Source organism: Cervus canadensis, chromosome 22, assembly GCF_019320065.1.
Source record: "Cervus canadensis isolate Bull #8, Minnesota chromosome 22, ASM1932006v1, whole genome shotgun sequence".
In the NCBI taxonomy this organism is placed as follows: domain Eukaryota; kingdom Metazoa; phylum Chordata; class Mammalia; order Artiodactyla; family Cervidae; genus Cervus; species Cervus canadensis.
Genome location: NC_057407.1, coordinates 16,772,021 through 16,790,241, shown reverse-complemented (window position 1 = coordinate 16,790,241; position 18,221 = coordinate 16,772,021). Strand labels below are relative to the sequence as shown.

At 37.0% G+C, this 18,221-nt stretch overlaps 1 protein-coding gene across 2 annotated transcripts in view; it reads left to right on the top strand.

Moving 5' to 3' along the window:
* Nucleotides 1-18,221, top strand: part of DNAH12 (dynein axonemal heavy chain 12) — a 177,223-nt gene that overhangs the window by 19,824 nt on the left and 139,178 nt on the right. For both annotated transcript variants that reach the window (XM_043443267.1, XM_043443266.1), the window contains 8 exons: nt 88-246; nt 452-647; nt 2,207-2,395; nt 4,064-4,220; nt 5,314-5,405; nt 10,458-10,636; nt 14,865-15,000; nt 16,797-16,922. In XM_043443267.1, the coding sequence (XP_043299202.1) occupies nt 88-246; nt 452-647; nt 2,207-2,395; nt 4,064-4,220; nt 5,314-5,405; nt 10,458-10,636; nt 14,865-15,000; nt 16,797-16,922 (1,234 nt within the window). The remainder of the gene's footprint in view (nt 1-87; nt 247-451; nt 648-2,206; nt 2,396-4,063; nt 4,221-5,313; nt 5,406-10,457; nt 10,637-14,864; nt 15,001-16,796; nt 16,923-18,221) is intronic.

Here is an 18,221-nt window from a genome sequence, read left to right as displayed (position 1 = left end):
TACTATTTCTATGCCATAAATATTACTTACTGAAATTTAGAATGTGTCATTTGAATCCTGTTTTGATGCAGTGTTTTGCTTTTCCAGAGGCCTGGATTATTCTAAGCCTTGGCATTCTAACTATCTGCAGACAAGAAACCAAATATTAGCTAATTTGCACATTGTTCATCCAACCATGAAAATGTTACTGGACCTTGGTTATACAACATTTGCCAATACAGTTTTGCTAGACTTAACTGGAATTAGGTAAAATCCCATATTTATTAATTAACATTTGAAATTTGAATGTCTTCTGCTTGAGTCTTTATATTTTTGACTACATAATTTTTATAACTGATAAATATTTAGGAGTTTTTACATTAAAAAAAATTTTAGCTTATCTTACTTGCTTCATTCATTTTGTATCATGACCAATTTGTTTGCTTTAAATCATTCTTTTTCTCGTAAATAGAGGTAAAGGCCCAATTGATTGTGAATCACTAAGAAATGATTTATCAATACAAGCTAGAAAGGCAGAAGAGAAGATAATGAACACTTGGTACCCAAAGGTTATAAATCTCTTCACCAAGAAGGAGGCACTAGAAGGCATTAAACCTGAGAAACTCGATGCATTTTATAACTGCGTTTCCACACTTATGTCAAATCAGGTAAACAGATTTTGTATATTTTAAATGATAATGTTATTAAAGTTAATTTAACATTTTATGAGGTATAGTGCTATGTAATTATTTTGAAATAAAGTAAGAGAGACTTTTACTAGTTTAGCTGAACAATACTTCATTTCTGGAAGCAGTATAAAATGAGAGGTAACTCTAGAAGTATGTGTCAATATTATGAGTGATTTCTGGACTCATGCTTAAGGGCTATAAGCTAATTATCTATAGCTTTATTAAAGTAAATTAATAAAAGGACTATCCTAGAGAATGTATTTTTGAACTTATGAAATTCCAAGTTAATTGATTATCATTTTGTTCTTAGTAAAATCTTGATTTGAAATGTTATTGATCATTTTTAAATGACAGAGGATATGAATTTTATACAATTATTTTATTGGCTCCTTGAATTTTTACTATTGGAAAAATATAACCCTAGAAAAATAATTTTGAATAAAAAGTTTTCCTTTTTGTGAAGATCTCCAAAGATTCCATAAAGTTTGCCTTTTTAAAGGTAATATATATGTGTATACATATATATATAAATCTGATATGTAACACTGTAATAAATATACATGATTTCCTTTTTGCCTTTATCCTCTTAAGAGGACTGTGATTATATGATAAGTTAAGAGATGAAAAATGTTGTGAAGTTTATTTAAATCTATGTTTGTCTACTTTGTTTATATTTCTAATAATTGGTTACATATAAGAAAGTATTATTCATCCTTTGGTAATTTACAGTGCACATTTCTAAGTTCCAGCGGCTTCACTCTCAAGTAATGATATGCTGGAAATCTGATGCTCCAGGAGAAAAAATCCTGATGTGTAGTGTTTGCCAATTTCCATGGTATAAATATTCCTACCATGGTGATTTTCAGGCATCCAAGAGTTTAGTATCTGGCTCACAGAATTCTCGAATGTTTAACAATTAGCTCTTGTAATTGTAGGAGCTAGCTTTAGTACATCACTCTCACTTGCCCCAAATACATATCACCTCTTGAAAGTAAAAGTGAAAAGTGAAAGTTGCTCAGTCCTCTCTGATTCTTTGTGACCCCATGGACTGTATAGTCCATGGAATTCTCCAGGCCAGAATCCTGGAGTGGGTAGCTTTTCCCTTCTGCAGGGGATCTTCCCAACCCGGAGATTGAACCCAGGTCTCCTGCATTGCAGACGGATTCTCTGCTAGCTGAGCCACAAGGGAAGCCCGTCACCTCATGACACCCCCCAAACTGGGTTTTAGGCCTCTCCACCCCTCAGTCTTTACCATGCTGTTGGGTCTTCTGGAACTTTTTCTGTACCAGGGACAAAATTACTAAAGAATGTGGAAGATTCTAAGTTGACATTTTAAGACTGTTGATATTCTATAGAAAAATTAAAGTTTGCATGTATTGTTCTATTTTAAACTGTATTCAGAACATATGAATGAAGATAATTTTCAGGACTAAATGGATTGGTAAAATGAATTAATTATAAGCATTAGCTCACTGATCTAAACTTTTAGTTAAAGCTTTCTACTTTCTAAAGTAGTAATAACTTATGGTATCATGCAGCTAAAAGATCTCTTAAAGAGAACTGTAGAAGGATTTGTAAAACTCTTTGACCCAGAAGATCAACGAGGGCTGCCCATATTTAAGATGGAATTGACCTTTGATGATGATAAAATGGAATTTTATCCTACTTTTCAAGATTTGGAAGATGTTGTCTTTGGTTTGGTTGAGCGAATAGCTGAAGCTCTGCAGGTAAGTCTTTATCCTTATTCATTGGGTTTCTTTTTAAAAAAAATTTTTATTGGAGTATAGTTGATTTACAATGTTGTTAGTTTCAAATGTACAGCAAAATGAATCAGTTATACGTATATGTATATCCACTTGTTTTTTTTTTTTAAGATTCTTTCTCCATGTGTATCATTACAGAGCACTGAGTAGAGTTCCCTGTGCTATACAGAGGTCCTCATTGTCTATTATATATATATTATATCTATTATATATATATGCATATACATACATATATCCCAACCTCTCAATTTATCCCTCCACCCCCTTACCCTCTAGTAGCCAAAAGGTTTTTTTCTACATCTGTGACTCTACTCATCAGATTTCTTTCAGTTCAGTTCAGTTGCTCTTTCGTGTCCAACATTTTGCGACCCTGTGGACTGCAGCACACCACTTCCCTGTCCATCAACTCCCAGAGCTTGCTCAAACTCATGTCCATCGAGTTGGTGATGCCATCCAACAATCTCATCCTTTATCATCCCCTTCTCCTCCTGCCTTCAATCTTCCCCAGCATCAGGGTCTTTTCCAATGAGTCAATTCTTCGCATCAGGTGGCCAAAGTTTTGGAACTTCAGCTTCAGCCTCAGTGCTTCCAATGAATATTCAGGACTGATTTCCTTTAGAATTGACTGGTGGATCTCCTTGCAGTCTAAGGGACTCTCAAGAGTCTTCTTCAACACTTCAGTTCAAAAGCATCAGTTCTTCGGCACTCAGCTTTCTTTATAGTCTAACTCTTACATTCATACATGACTACTGGAAAAACCATAGCTTTGACTAGATGGACCTCTGTTGGCAAACTATTGTCTCTTCTTTTAAATATGCTGTCTAGGTTGGTCATAGCTTTTCTTCCAAGGAGCAAATGTCTTTTAATTTCATGGCTGCAGTCACCATCTGCAGTGATTTTGGAGCCCAAAACAGTAAAGTCTGTCACTGTTTCCATTGTTTCCCCCATCTATTTGCCATGAAGTGATGGGACCAGATGCCATGATCTTAGTTTTCTGAATATTGAGTTTTAAGCCAGCTTTTTCACTCTCCTCTTTCACTTTCATCAAGAGGCTCTTTAGTTCTTTGCTTTCTGTCATAAAGGTGATGTCATATGGCTCTTTTAAAAACTTTTTAGTTGAATATAAGCTCTATAAAATGTATATGTACTTAACTTGTTTTCTTTTCATCCTCCAAATTTTTGTAAGTTAAAAGTGCTTTCTCTTTGAGAAAGTTTCCTGGCTTGAGATGACATTTTTCTTTTTAGAACTTTTATTGTAGTTATGAATTTATATATATGTATGTTAATTTTTATGATGTAGTTATGAATATATATATATTTACCAATTGATATTTTATGTGTTTCATGTTCCCTACTGAGTTGTGAACTTCTTAAAGGCAAGATCCAAGTGATGTGTATTCTTTCTAGAGCTTTCTGATATAACCACTTCAACATTATAATTCCTTATAGATATTTGTTGAATGATAAAAAACTAAGCCAACTAAGGTTTTATATTTTAAATCATTATTTTGCATCAAGTTATCTTTTCCTGAACCATTGAAACCTGAAATGAATTTAAGTATAATATAAGATCTACATATAGATCCACTGTACAGATATTTATTTCATGAATTGTCATTTTATATCTGTTAGAATGTCCAAACAGTACCCTCTTGGCTATCAGGAACTTCAACACCTGTGAATCTTGACACAGAACTTCCTGAACACGTGTTACAGTGGGCTCTTGATACGCTGAAGGTGGCAGTACATCGTAACTTAGAAGGCGCAAGAAAACATTATGAGACATACGGTATGTATGACACAAATATATCTCTTTTTTTGTGATAAAAGAATGCCATTTTATTTTTACTGGAATTTTGTCAGATATTTGGTTGTCTGGATCTGTTATGAAAGACCAGAGAGAGCGAGAAGTGAGCATAGGCATGGCTTCTGACAGAGGCATGAATCAAATCCAAGAAACTTGAATTCTGTGATTCAGTCCAAAGGGTGAATATTAACTGGAGCAGGGCCATAAAATCAAAACATAGAGAGAAAGGATGTTGATATAAGCAGAAAGTTAAATCAAGGGCGAAAACAAGGTAATTTCTAACAATTTCAGCTTAATCATCTCTTGAAGTATGTTATGGGGTCAAGATAAATAGTTGTTATTTGACATTCTGTTAACCAAAACCTTTTATTAACTGGCTTATCTGTGAAAGTGTTAGTCGCTCAGTCATGTCCGACTCTTTGCGATCCCATGAACTGTAGCTCTCCAGGCTCCTCTGTCCATGGAATTATCCAGGCAAGAATAATGAAGTGGGTTCTCATTTTTTGCTCCAGGGGATCTTCCTGACCCAGGGATTGAACCCACATCTCCTGCATTGGCAGGCAGATTCTTAAGTACTGCACCATCTGGGAAGCTCTTAAAAGCATTAGTTCAGAGTAGTGTTGAAAATGTTAGTCACTCAGCTGTGTGTGACTGTTTGTGACCCCATGGACTGTAGCCCCCCAGGCTCAGGCTTCTTTGTCTATGGAATTCTCCAGGCAAGAATACTGGAGTAGGTAGTCATTCCCTTCTCCAAGGGATCTTCCCAACCCAAGGATCGAACCCAGGTCTCCCACAATACAGGCAGATTCTTTATTGTCTGAGTCACCAAGGAAGCTTTATCTGTACCTCTAAGTTATTTTATATAAACTATTGTTTTTATTTTAAAAGTTTACTTTTAATCTGGTTTGCTTGTTAGGTTTATTTTATGTTATTACATCTATTCCTGTTAATGTATGTTATTAGTTTATTAATGATATTTAATTAAATAGGCTGCTCTAGTCTATGACTATATAAAAAGCACTTTATCTTTTTAAAAGGGTGTTATTGAGATTTAAATTAGATTATGAATTTTCAGTTGAAAAGTACAATTGGCTCATTGATGGGACTGCTGTTAAGCTGATGGAGACTTTTCAGGCAGAGGATCATACTTTTGATGAATACACAGAGGTATGTGTTAATTCTGTTTTTCATTAATACTTTTTTAAATTTATTTTTAAAATTAAGATTTTTTATTCTAAAAAATAAATGCATCAGTCTGAGTTAATAGAATTTCTTATTCAAAACATCATTCTAGTAAACTCATATGTTCATCTAACAATTCCCTTATTCATTTAGCTCATTCATTGATTCAACAAAAATACTTTTCATCACATTCAGACACATAACAATATTTTGGTTATACAAAAATAAATAATATATAAACATTATCCTCAAAAGCTTATATTGTACATGGAAACCAGACATAGAAATAACAACTGTGAAAGTGAAAGTTGCTTAGTCGTGTCTGTCTCTTTGCCACCCCCTGGACTATAGAGTCCATGGAATTCTCCAATCCAGAATACCAGAGTGGGTAGCCTCTCCCTTCTGCAGGGATTTTCCCAACCCAGAGTTTGAACCCAGGTTTCCCTCATTGCAGGTGGATTCTTTATGAGATGAGCCACAAGGGAAGCCCAAGAATACTGGAGTGGGTAGCCTAGCCCTTCTCCAGGGGATTTTCCTGATCCAGTAATCAAACTGGAGTCTCCTATACTGCTGGAGGATTTACTAACTGAGCTATCAGGGAAGCCCAACTGTAATATATTGAAATTAGTACTAGAATGGAGAAAGGGACAAAGTGGTATGGAACCTCAGAAGAAGGAATGGCTACTTTTGCATCGGTAAATTTATGAAGATTTCTAGAAAAAGTGAAAAGCGGACTGGGCTTTGAAATAGATGTTTATAGGTGAAGAAGAGAGGAAATGTAACATACGACAGGGCCAAAAGTATTTAGAGGTGTTCAGAGAACATTGAATAGACCCCATATGGCTGAAGAATGAGCAGAGGAGCCTGGTGGGGCTATATTTCATGGGTTGGGAAAGAGTTGGACACAACTGAGTGAGTGAGTACACATGTACAGCTGAAGAATAGGTAGTTAGGAATACAATATCTAGGGTATTTTGTGTTTCTGTACAAATTTTAGAATAATTGTGTTCTAGTTCTGTGAAAAATTCCATTAATACTTTAAAAAATATTTATTTTTATTTATTTGGCTGCTTTGGGCATTAGCTGTGGCACGCAGGATCTTCATTGCATCCTGTGGGAATCTTTCATGGCCTCTACATTGGAAACTCAGGTTTTAACCACTGGAATGCTAGGGAAGTCCCTGACTGTGGTTTTTTTTTTTTTTTAATTTTGTTTTGTTTTACTAGTGAATGGGTCCTGCTTTCTTGTTTCTTTGTATGTCTCATAATTTTCTGTCGGAATCCAGACATTTTAGGTAATATACTGTAGCAACTCCAGACATTGGTCTCCCTTCCAGTTTGCTATTTTTATTTGCTTGTTTATTTGTTTAGAGACTGGGCAGATTATTTTAGTGAAGTCTGTTTCGCTCCCCACACCCTCTGAAGTACCAAGTGTTGCTCCTCAGGGAGTCACAGTGTTGGGTATGCCAAAAGTCATCCTGGAAAGGCCACGGTTTCAAATGTCTTTGTTCTCTCTTTCTCTGGCTATACATTGCTGTTAGTCTTCACTTACTGCTGGTTAATTGCTGTATTGTTTTCAACAGTTCCATAGAGGTATAAGTTGCTCTACTGTAATCAAATTCAGACTCCCTTGAAAAAGCAGTTTCCAGAGTCAGTGTTTGATAGTTATTCTACCCCGGGAGGGATCCTACCGTCTCCTTCCTTGGCTCTTTGTCTCAAGCTAGCTGGTCTGTGATTTAGCCTGAATCTTCGCCAAATCACTGAATCTTCCTCACAGTTTCTCCCTACCAAAACCTCCACTGTTTTTGAGGGCACAGTTAGGCTTGAATTTTTCCATGTTCTATTGCAACTGAAGTCAATTCCTTTGGGAAAAGATTAGGAGGTATCTATTTTATGACATGCTTCTCCTTCACTTCCAGGCAAAATGTCTGAGCCAAGGCCTTGGAGCTGGGAATGGGGATAGTGATAGACGTCTCTCAGTGATAATCCCACTGAAGAAGTTGAGCACTCAATGGAGTGCATGCAATCTAATTCACTTCAGTCATGTCTGACTCTGTGACCGTATGGACTGTAGTGTGCCAGGCTCCTCTGTCCGTGGGATTTTCCAGACAAGAACACTGGAGTGGGTTGCCATGCCATTCTCCAGGGGATCTTCCCAACCCAGGGAATTGCACTCACATTTCCTGTGTCTCCTGTATTGAAGGCAGGTTCTTTACCACTAGGGCCACCTGGGAAGCCCAGACTCAGTGGAGCAGAGAGTACTAACCTGAGGTTAGCCTTGTCTCTTTTCTGCTATGGAGCTGCCACCTTCCCAGCGAGGGCAAGTGGGATTGGTGTCTCCATATTCTCAGTGGTACCATGACCAAGATAGACCCTCCCTTCCATGAGTGGTATTTGTGTGGTGCAAGGGAGTTCCCACCTTCCAATTACATTCACCAAGAACCTAGTTTTAACAAAACTAGTTAAGCCATCCAACTGAAACCTGGGTGGTGAGGGAGCCCTCTGTTCTTGACTGCACTTGTCTGGAGTGGAGTTTCCACATTCTGAGCTGGCAGCAGGGAGGGAGGGAGAAATCCAGGTTTAAATACCACAGAGTCTCACTTTTCTTTCTAAATTTTCATGAAGTTTCACCAATAGATGTTTCTTCATTTTCTGTATACTCCTATGACCGTTTTCAGCGGTTTTAAATTAAATCCTTGTTTGTTTGTTTTTTTTGCCTTCATCTAGATTTATTTTATGTCTTTGATTAAACATTGAAAACCAACTAATAGGCTATTCTTCAAACAGTGGCATTCTTTAAATTCCAGGAAAATATTTAATGTCAATTGTTAATATTAGTTCTAGTCATTAACTATATTAAGTTTGGTTGAAAATAAAATACAATCTTTACACCACTAAACGCAATGGTATTTTAGGTAACAAATGAAGCTACTATTTACAGAGACTTTGCCCAGGAAACCTCCATTGCCCATTAGGTGAGACTTACTGATGGAGACTTCTGTCTCTCTGTCTCTCTCTCTTCATCATTTAAAAAAGCCAATTTAAAACACTTTCCAATTAAATCTTTGAAGTGTTGTCACTTTGATGGACACTTTTAGTTCCAAAAAACAAATTGGTGGTGCTGGTTTAGTTGCTGTGTCCGACTCTTGTGACCCTATGGACTGTAGACCACCAGGCTCTTCCGTCCATGGGATTTTCCAGGCAAGAATACTGGAGTGGGTTGCCATTTCCTTCTCCTAAATCCTTGTTTTTAAAATAATGTGTTAGTCACTCAGTCGCGTCCGACTCTTTGCAGTCTCATGGACTGTAGCCTGCCAGCCTCCTCTGTCCGTGGAATTCTCCAGGCCAGAATACTAGAGGGGGTAGCCATTCCCTTCTCCAGAGGATCTTCCGTGGTGACTCAGAAGGAAAAGAATCTGCCTGCAATGCGAGAGACTTGGGTTTGATCCCTGGGTCAGGAAGATCCCCTGGAGAAGGGAATGGCAATCCACTCCAGTATTCTGGCTTGGAGAATTCCATGGATAGAGGAGCCTGGAGAGCTATAGTCCATGGGGTTGCAAAGAGTTGGATACAACTGAGCAGCTAACACATTTTAATATTCACCACTTTTACTGGGGACCAGGTCCACAGAACTCCTTACGTTGTCATGTTGGAAGTCTTCTCTGGGTTTCTTTCTGTAATTTTTAAAATAAAACTTCTTTTAAGATGTTCTCTTTTTTGTTGCTTCTCAGCTGTTTGACTGTGAAGTGTTTTTTTTTGTTGTTGTTTCTTTTGTACTCCTTCCTCTTGAGAAGATTGAGATTCTTAGTTCTGTGTAGTTCTTATCAAACTTGGAAAATATTCACACATTATTGCTTCATTTAAAAAAATTTGTCTCCTTCCCTCATTTCTGGAATTCTAGTTTTATGTATTTTAGACTGTTTAACATTACTGCAAAGGTTCCTGAAGTCATTCAGACATTTGCATTGTTTCCAACGTGTCATATTTTCTTTGATCTAGACCTTTTATTTTCCATATCTGTTAATTACATCCCAGAAAAAATGGGTGATGGCCCTTGAGGATAAAAAAGCATCTGTTCTCCTTATTCTGGTGCCGTCAGTTCAACTGACTACTTGGTATATTTTTAACCAAGAACCAAGACTACTCTGTGTAGCCTTTGAACCAATTAATTAATATCTTCAGTTCCCTTAAACATTGAAATTTTTAAGCACAGTCAACTAAATACTGGAGACTAGAAAAATAAAGTAGCTTTCAGAGAGAGGAAAATGAAGAAAAAGTCTCCTTAGGGAAGAGTAAAAGGAATATGAGGCATTTTGGTTGGGGGTGGAGGTGAGGGGAGGAGGAAAGTAAAGAGGCAACATTAAAGATGGATTGTGAAATTAAGTCAAAGTTGCCCAAAGTTGAGACATACGTTTCACTTTCCATAAAGCTTGTCACAATATAACTTGTCAGGTTTTCTTCCACACTACTTTGCTTAAATAAGAAAAATTATCCCAGTGTGTCTAGGTATTAAGAATTTGTATAAATTGCAATATCTTGGAACTTTGGTAACAGCAGGGCACAGTGTTTCTCTCCTGGATTATTTTGACCAACACCAAAAAGTTTCTTATATTTATTTTCCTGAAGATTGAACTAGAATTTTCAGAGAGGCATTAGTAATGGCCCAAGCAAGTATTAGTGAGCTACACAAATTGTCACATGATAAAAATTTGCTTTTAAACTGAGAGATAGGTGGCTTTGATCATATTCTTTTTAATAGTTACTGAGGGGATTTTCACCTTGTGACATGTCCAGATATTTTTGATGCTATAAATGGTATTGTATTGGATATTTACTGTTAAATTGGTAAATTCCTTAATGAAAGGATGGGGAGGGGGAGAAGTTGGCGCAACAATGGAAAGACATTTAATCCCTTAGCAAAAATAAATGGATTTATACTTATAGCATATAATTAAGAATTTCACCATAATACTGTACTGTCAAATCACAGATGAATTTGAAAATTCTAATCATTTTTGTTTTAAATCCTTTTTTAAAGCTTATAGGAAAAATTTTCAATTTTGCTTCAGAAATAATGCTTTTACCTCAATGGGTTCATTTCCCTATGGTGCGTTTGGATTGTGAAGATTTGAAGACAGGCCTAACAAACAAAGCAAGAGCCTTTGCAAACATTTTGCTAAATGATATAGCTTCAAAACATAGGAAAGAAAATGAAAGGTAAGTAGAATCACTTGTCAAACTCAGAATTTTAGGGTAAAAGAGATATTGGGTTGTCAAAAAAAAAAAATTCCACTGACCTTCTTACAGGAAAACCCAAATGGATTTTTGGCCAACCAAATAGTTTGCTAATAGCAATTCTTGTTTAAAAATATAAGATTAAAATATAAGTGCTTACAATGTTTTTTCTCTAACTTCAATAAGGATTAAAACTAATATTTATATAAAGCACTTAGCACAGTGCCTAGAACACTGTACTCAAGAAATGTTAGCTGTTTATTTTCCCAGAAACAATGTGAGAAAATTATATGCTTTGAAATCAGAGACCTGGATTTGAATCCTGGCTCTACCATGAAATAGTTCTATGACTCTAGGCAAGTTACTTAATTTCCCTGAACCTCAATTTCCTGCTGTGCCGGTTATGAAAAATAATACCTTGCCTTGCAGAACTGATGTTAGGATCACAGATAACATTTGTAAATGATTTAGCCCCATGCTTGGCAGAGAATAGGTACCCAAGAAAGGGAGCTTTCACATCAATAAATATTTTCAAGTCAATAAAAAAATATGACTGTCAGAAAGTTGAGTATTGGTTAGCCATATTTTGTATAAAATTTTATTACACAATGATGTTGAAGATGGTAAAGTATTAGATATTTCCTTTCTAATAATCCCGTTGAGTTACAATATCATAGTTAATTTTAAAAATGATTTATGTTTGACACGACTTTTTGGTGTTTATTTTTGTAATATTGGTCACTTTTCTGGAAAATTCTATTACTTTCAGTAAGTAACTGTCTTATTATAAACTCATGGCAGAAGAGCAGTTGAAAAGTTTTCCATTTTCCTCTACCTTGTTCATGCTTTGGTTTCTTCCTAAGTTCCATATGTGAATTAGATAACATCAAAAGAAGGAAATGGGAACTTCCCTGGTGGTCCAGTTGCTAAGACTCTCTGTTTCCAATGCAGGGGGCCCAGGTTTGATCCCTGGTCAGGGTACTAGATCCCACATGCTACAAATGAAAGATCCCGCATACCACGACTAAGACCGGGTGTGGCCAAATAAATAAATAGTTTTCTTTAAAAGGAGGAAATGTGTACCACTATGTTAAGCATAATTTATTAAATGAATGAATAATTATTAAAGAGAAGTTTTCTTACTTCATGGTTTGGTTTGGTATCTGCTTGGGCAAACTTGCTCTCACTAATCTTGTTTGCCTTCTTTCCTTTTCTGTTTTGCTTTTGGCCGTGCCACAGAGCATGGGGGATCTTAGTTCCCTGACCAGGGATTGAGCCCGTGCCTCCTGCAGTGGAAGCACGCAGTCCTAGCCATTGGAATGCCATGGAACTTCCACCTCCTTTTCTTTTAATTGTATTGTTGCTCCAAAGGGACTCAGATTCTGCTCTAGTAAGAAGAAAGCAACCACAGTAGAATCATCTGTCCATTTTTTGCATCATCAACATTAATCAGTTCAGTTCAGTTCAGTTCAGTCGCTCAGTCGTGTCCGACTTTTTGCGACGCCATGAATCGCAGCACACCAGGCCGCCCTGTCCATCACCAACTCCCGGAGTTTACTCAAACTCATGCCCATTGAGTTGGTGATGCCATCCAGCCATCTCATCCTCTGTTGTCCCCTTCTCCTCCTGCCCCCAATCCCTCCCAGCATCAGGGTCTTTTCCAATGAGTCAACTATTCGCATGAGGTGGCCAAAGTATTGGAGTTTCAGCTTCAGCATCAGTCCTTCCAATGAACACCCAGGACTGATCTCCTTTAGGATGAACTGGTTGGATCGCCTTACAGTCCAAGGGACTCTCAAGAGTCTTCTCCAACACCATAGTTCAAAAGCATCAACTTTTCGGTGCTCAGCTTTCTTCACAGTCCGTCTCTCACATCCATACATGGCCACTGGAAAACCCCCTGCAGCCTTGACCAGACGGACCTTTGTTGGCAAAGTAATGTCTCTGCTTTTTAATATGCTGTCTAGGTTGGTCACAACTTTCCTTCCAAGGAGTAAGCGTCTTTTAATTTCACGGCTGCAATCACCATCTGCAGTGATTTTGGAGCCCCCAAAAATAAAGACTGACACTGTTTCCACTGTCTCCCCATCTATTTCCCATGAAGTGATGGGACCAGATGCCATGATCTTAGTTTTCTAATGTTGAGCTTTAAGCCAACTTTTCACTCTCCTCTTTCACTTTCATCAAGAGGCTTTTTAGTTCCTCTTCACTTTCTGCCATAAGGGTGGTGTCATCTGCATATCTGAGGTTATTGATATTTTCCCCGGCAATCTTGATTCCAGCTTGTGCTTGTTCCAGCCCAGCGTTTCTCATGATGTACTCTGCATATAAGTTAAATAAGCAGGGTGACAATATACAGCCTTGACGTACTCCTTTTCCTATTTGGAACCAGTCTGTTGTTCCATGTCCAGTTCTAACTGTTGCTCACAACATTAATACATCCTTCTAAAAAACTATTTTTCTAAATAATTTTAAGGATTTATTAATATTTTTTTTGGCTGTGCTGAGTCTTTGTTACTGTACGCAGGCTTTCTATATTGCACCAAGAGGGTACTACTCCTCTTTGCAGTGAGCGGGCTTCTTACTGTGGTAGCTTCTCTTGTTGCAGAGCACAGGCTCTAGAGCTCAGGCTCAGTAGTTGTGGCGCATTGGCTTGGTTGCCACCTGGCATGTGGGATCTTCCTGGACCAGGGATCGAACTCATGTCCTCTGCATTGGCAGGTGGACTCCCAGCAGAAGCCACTCCTAAAATATTGATAATCAAAAATTAACTGTCAGACTTCCTTGGTGATCCAATGGTTAAGAATTTGCCTTCCCATGCAGGGGGTGTGGGTTGGATTCTTGGTGAGGGAGCTAAGATCTACATGCCTCATGGCCAAAAAACCAAAAGGTAAAGCAGAAGTAATATTATAACAAATCCAATAAAGACTTTAAAAATGATTCACAAAAAAAAAAAAATGCTGTCAAGCCCTATGTGATCTGATTTCTGTTCATCTCTACAACTTCATGTTCTATCCTCTTTTTTGTATTTACACTGCTGTGCTTGCCATTCCTAAACTAGTCGAAGGTTTTTGCTACCTCAAGCTTTTATCTTTGTTATTTTTCTTCCTTGAAAGCTTTTCCCCTGACATTTGTATGACTCTTTTTTTTCTTTCTCTCATTTTGAATTGTCACCTCTCTAGAGCATTCCTGGTCACTTTATATAAAATACTGGTTCCTTCTCTATACTCCATCATTCTTTATAACCCTTTACTTCTTTTTTCTTCATAGAACTTTTTACTACCTAACACTGTGTTATGTATTTATGTATTTTTTGTCTCTCTCATCAACTTGAATGTAAGCTTTATGATGGCAGGGACTTGATCTATTTGGTGTTATATCTCCAATGCTTAGAACTTTGCTTAGCATACTGTAGGTATTCAATTATTTATTAAATGACTGAATAAGTATAATTACATAAAATAAATGAAATACCTGCATGAACTAAAATTTGTTTTTAAAATCACTTACCTCTTTTGTACTTTGTTTTTGCAAGAAGTTTTTCTGATATTTCTAGCAATGGCATGACAATACTGATACTGCAAAGCATATGGAAAAATTCTATGAAATATATCAGTTAAATAATGGGTATAGGTATAGGGTATCTATTAATAGATTCATACAAACATAGACTTTCTGAAAGAATCATGGATTTTAAAATGTATGCAGGGATTTGATCTTTTCAGTTGCCATATTTCACAAGGGACATTACTGCTACTAGTAATAATTAAGCTGATGATTATACTAACATTATAGTTACCAGTGACTGAGAGTGTACTATGTGCTGGGCTCTTTTGCATTCATTATTCATTATTGTATTACAACAATCCTACAAGATGAATTTAATAACTTCATTTTACAAATATGGAAATTAAGCCTATGAAATTCACATAATTACTCAAAGCTAGTAGCAGCTGAGGCAGGATTTAGATATAAAGCTGCCTGATCAATCCAAAGCATGCTCTATTTCACACTGAAAATGTTGTCTTAATTTTATGGATTTTATAAATCTATGGTGTATCCTGAGTTGTGTCAGTTAAGTTATACTTAAATATTTTAAGATATCTAACCAATTGTTTTTAGGGTCACAGTTCCTACTTTATAGTAATCATAATTGATTGTAATATAGCATTAATTACTGTACCTATAATAAAGCAAGGTACTATGTCAGTATTTGCAGTGAATTTGAAGCAGTTAAAGAGCATGCATTAAAAGTTCCTGAGACAACAGAGGAAATGATGGAGCTTATATCTTATGTAGAAAAAGCCCGAACTGTAGGAATTCAGGAGTTGGTTTCACGGATCAAGGTAGGAATTTTTTAGTTTACATATTAAAAATTTTTTTTCATTGTGAAATATGGTACACATATTGAAAATGAATAAAACATATGGTTAAACAAAGTTATAAAGTGAACACCTATGTTGCCACCACCGAGGTGAAGAAATAGGATATTGCCAGCACCCTAGAAATCCTTTGCGTATGACTTTCTGACCATGATTACTTCCTTTTCTCCACCTCCTAAAGGTGTCAACCAGGTTTCTACAGTAATCATTTTTTTCCTTTAGTTCCTCCACATGTGCATCCTTAACAAAGGTTTAAAAAATATTTTCTTTTATAGTTTCTACATTTAGTAGTACATATGCTCATGCCTTCCCCAACACAAGGTTATATACCTATTCACCTATATTATACTCTAATTTTTGTTTAAAAATGTGAGATGCAGGGGCCTCCCTGGTGATCCAGTGGTATACAGACTTGCTGTACACAGGAGACTAACACAATATGATAAATTAACTATACTCTGATAAAAATTAATTTTAAAGCATTATTATGATTGGATGTTGAATTTTATTTTTTGCATCTATTGGTCTGATCTTATGCATTTTCTCCTTTAATCTATTAATACAGCTAGTTATATGAATCAGGTTTTATTGGGTTAATTTCTATGTGCAATATAATACATATATAATGCATTCTGAACATTACATAAATTATATTCATGTACATCCTATGTGTATCTCAAACAAAAACTCTTAAATTAGCCTTTGAATCTATATTTCAGTTCTTAAAAATTACAGCACAGTGTACAGATCAATGCAAGTTATAAGGGGTAGAGATATTTAATGTCTTATTCAGGTAAATCTATTGGTTTTAAAGAATTTTTTTTTTTTTTGCCAGTCACTCCTAAACTCTTTCTGGACAATTGCTATATGCTAATGGTAGACAAAAGAAGTGGTACTGTTATTGAAGATGCAAAACAAAATTAAAGATATTAAAATCTTTGTCACCAAAGATTAAAAAATTGAATACATAAGAATAAAACTGTAAAATCCTTAAAAAAAAAAAAACAGGGTTGCTGGAAAAAAGCCACATATTTGATCACCAATTTCAGTCATATACATGGATAATCAAGTACTTTTATCTTAAGTCAATTGCAAGTGAAATCTATTAAAAAGCTTTTATTTTGATATGTGTTTGTGTGTGTGTTAGTCCTCCAGTCGTGTCCGACTCTTTGTGACCCCATGGACGGTAGCTTGCCAGGCTTCTCTGTGTATTGTATTCTCTAGGCAAGAATACTGGAGTGGGTTGCCATTCCCTTTTTCAGGGGATCTTCCCAATCCAGGGGTCAAATCTGAATCTCCTGCATTGCAGGCAGATTCTTTATACCATCTGAGCCACCAGGGGGCAAACTAAATGCTCTTGCTATAAAAGTCTTCAATTGTGTGCTATGAAGCCAGATAAATAATCCTATGGTTATTGAAATACCCATGTGATTTGGGTGATATGAAATATCAGTTAATAATCTGAGTCAGATTGAAATTTGAAAAAGTATTAGAAATTTTTGTTTCTCTTTTTCATAATGCTTTAGGGCTTCCCTTGTGGCTCAGCTGGTAAAGAATCCGCCTGCAGTGCGGGAGACTGGGTTGGGAAGATCCCCTGGAGAAAGGAATGGCTACCCACTCCAGTATTCTGGCCTGGAGAATTCCATGGACTGTATAGTCAGTCCATGGGGTTGCAATGAGTCGGACATGACTGAGCGACTTTCACTTTAACTCACTTAGATTTTCTACATGGTTTAATATATCTGGAGTTTCTTCTGTAGGAATCCAAACGCCGGATGAGTTACTTTTTAGATGTATTTCTATTTCCTCCAGAAGACTTAGCTTTAAATTCAGCTGTTCTTATGTGGCCTTGGAAAATTAATCCCATCTTTGATGAAAATGATGAGGTAAATATATTTTTCCTTATGTATTTTTGTATTCTGATATTTTAAGTACAAGGTTCATTTCATTTTGATACATACTTGCCATCTACTTTTTTTTTTTGACATATACACACTGCTATATTTATTTATTTTTGGCTGCATGTAGGCTTTCTCTAGTTGCAGAAAGTGGGGGCTACTTTCTAGTTGTGGTGGCTTCTCCTTTGGCTTCTCTTGCTGTGGAGCATAGTCTGTAGGGCTCACAGGCTTCAGTAGTTGTGGCACAGGATTAGTTGCTCTGAGGCGTGCAGAATCTTCCCAGACCGGGGATCAAACCCACATCTCCTGGCAGGTAAACTCCCATCCACTGTGCCACCAGGGGAGTCCCTTGCCATCTACTTTTAAAAAGTAACTTCATGTGTCGGTATGATTTTGGGATTTGCAACATTTATGGCCCTGCAGGCTTCAGTTCAGTTCAGTTCGATTGCTCAGTCGTGTCCGACTCTTTGCGACCCCATGAATCTCAGCACGCCAGGCATCCCTGTCCATCACCAACTCCCGGAGTTTACTCAAACTCATGCCCATCGAGTCGGTGATGCCTCCAGCCATCTCATCCTCTGTCGTCTCCTTTTCCCCCTGCCCCCAATCCCTCCCAGCATCAGGGTCTTTTCCAATGAGTCAACTCTTCGCATGAGGTGGCCAAAGTATTGGAGTTTCAGCTTCAGCATCAGTCCTTCCAATGAACACCCAATCCAATGATCTCCTTTAGGATGGACTGGATCGCCTTACAGTCCAAGGGACTCTCAAGAGTCTTCTCCAACACCACAATTCAAAAGCATCAATTCTAAAAAAAAAAAAAAAAAGCATCAATTCTTTGGCGCTCAGCTTTCTTCACAGTCCGACTCTCACATCCATACATGACCACTGGAAAAACCATAGCCTTGACCAGACGGAACTTTATTGGCAAAGTAATGTCTCTGCTTTTTAATATGCTATCTAGGTTGGTCATAACTTTCCTTCCAAGGAGTAAGCGTCTTTTAATTTCACGGCTGCAATCACCATCTGCAGTGATTTTGGAGCCCCCAAAAATAAAGACTGACACTGTTTCCACTGTCTCCCCATCTATTTCCCATGAAGTGATGGGACCAGATGCCATGATCTTAGTTTTCTAATGTTGAGCTTTAAGCCAACTTTTTCACTCTCCTCTTTCACTTTCATCAAGAGGCTTTTTAGTTCCTCTTCACTTTCTGCCATAAGGGTGGTGTCATCTGCATATCTGAGGTTATTGATTTTTCTCCCGGCAATCTTGATTCCAGCTTGTGCTTT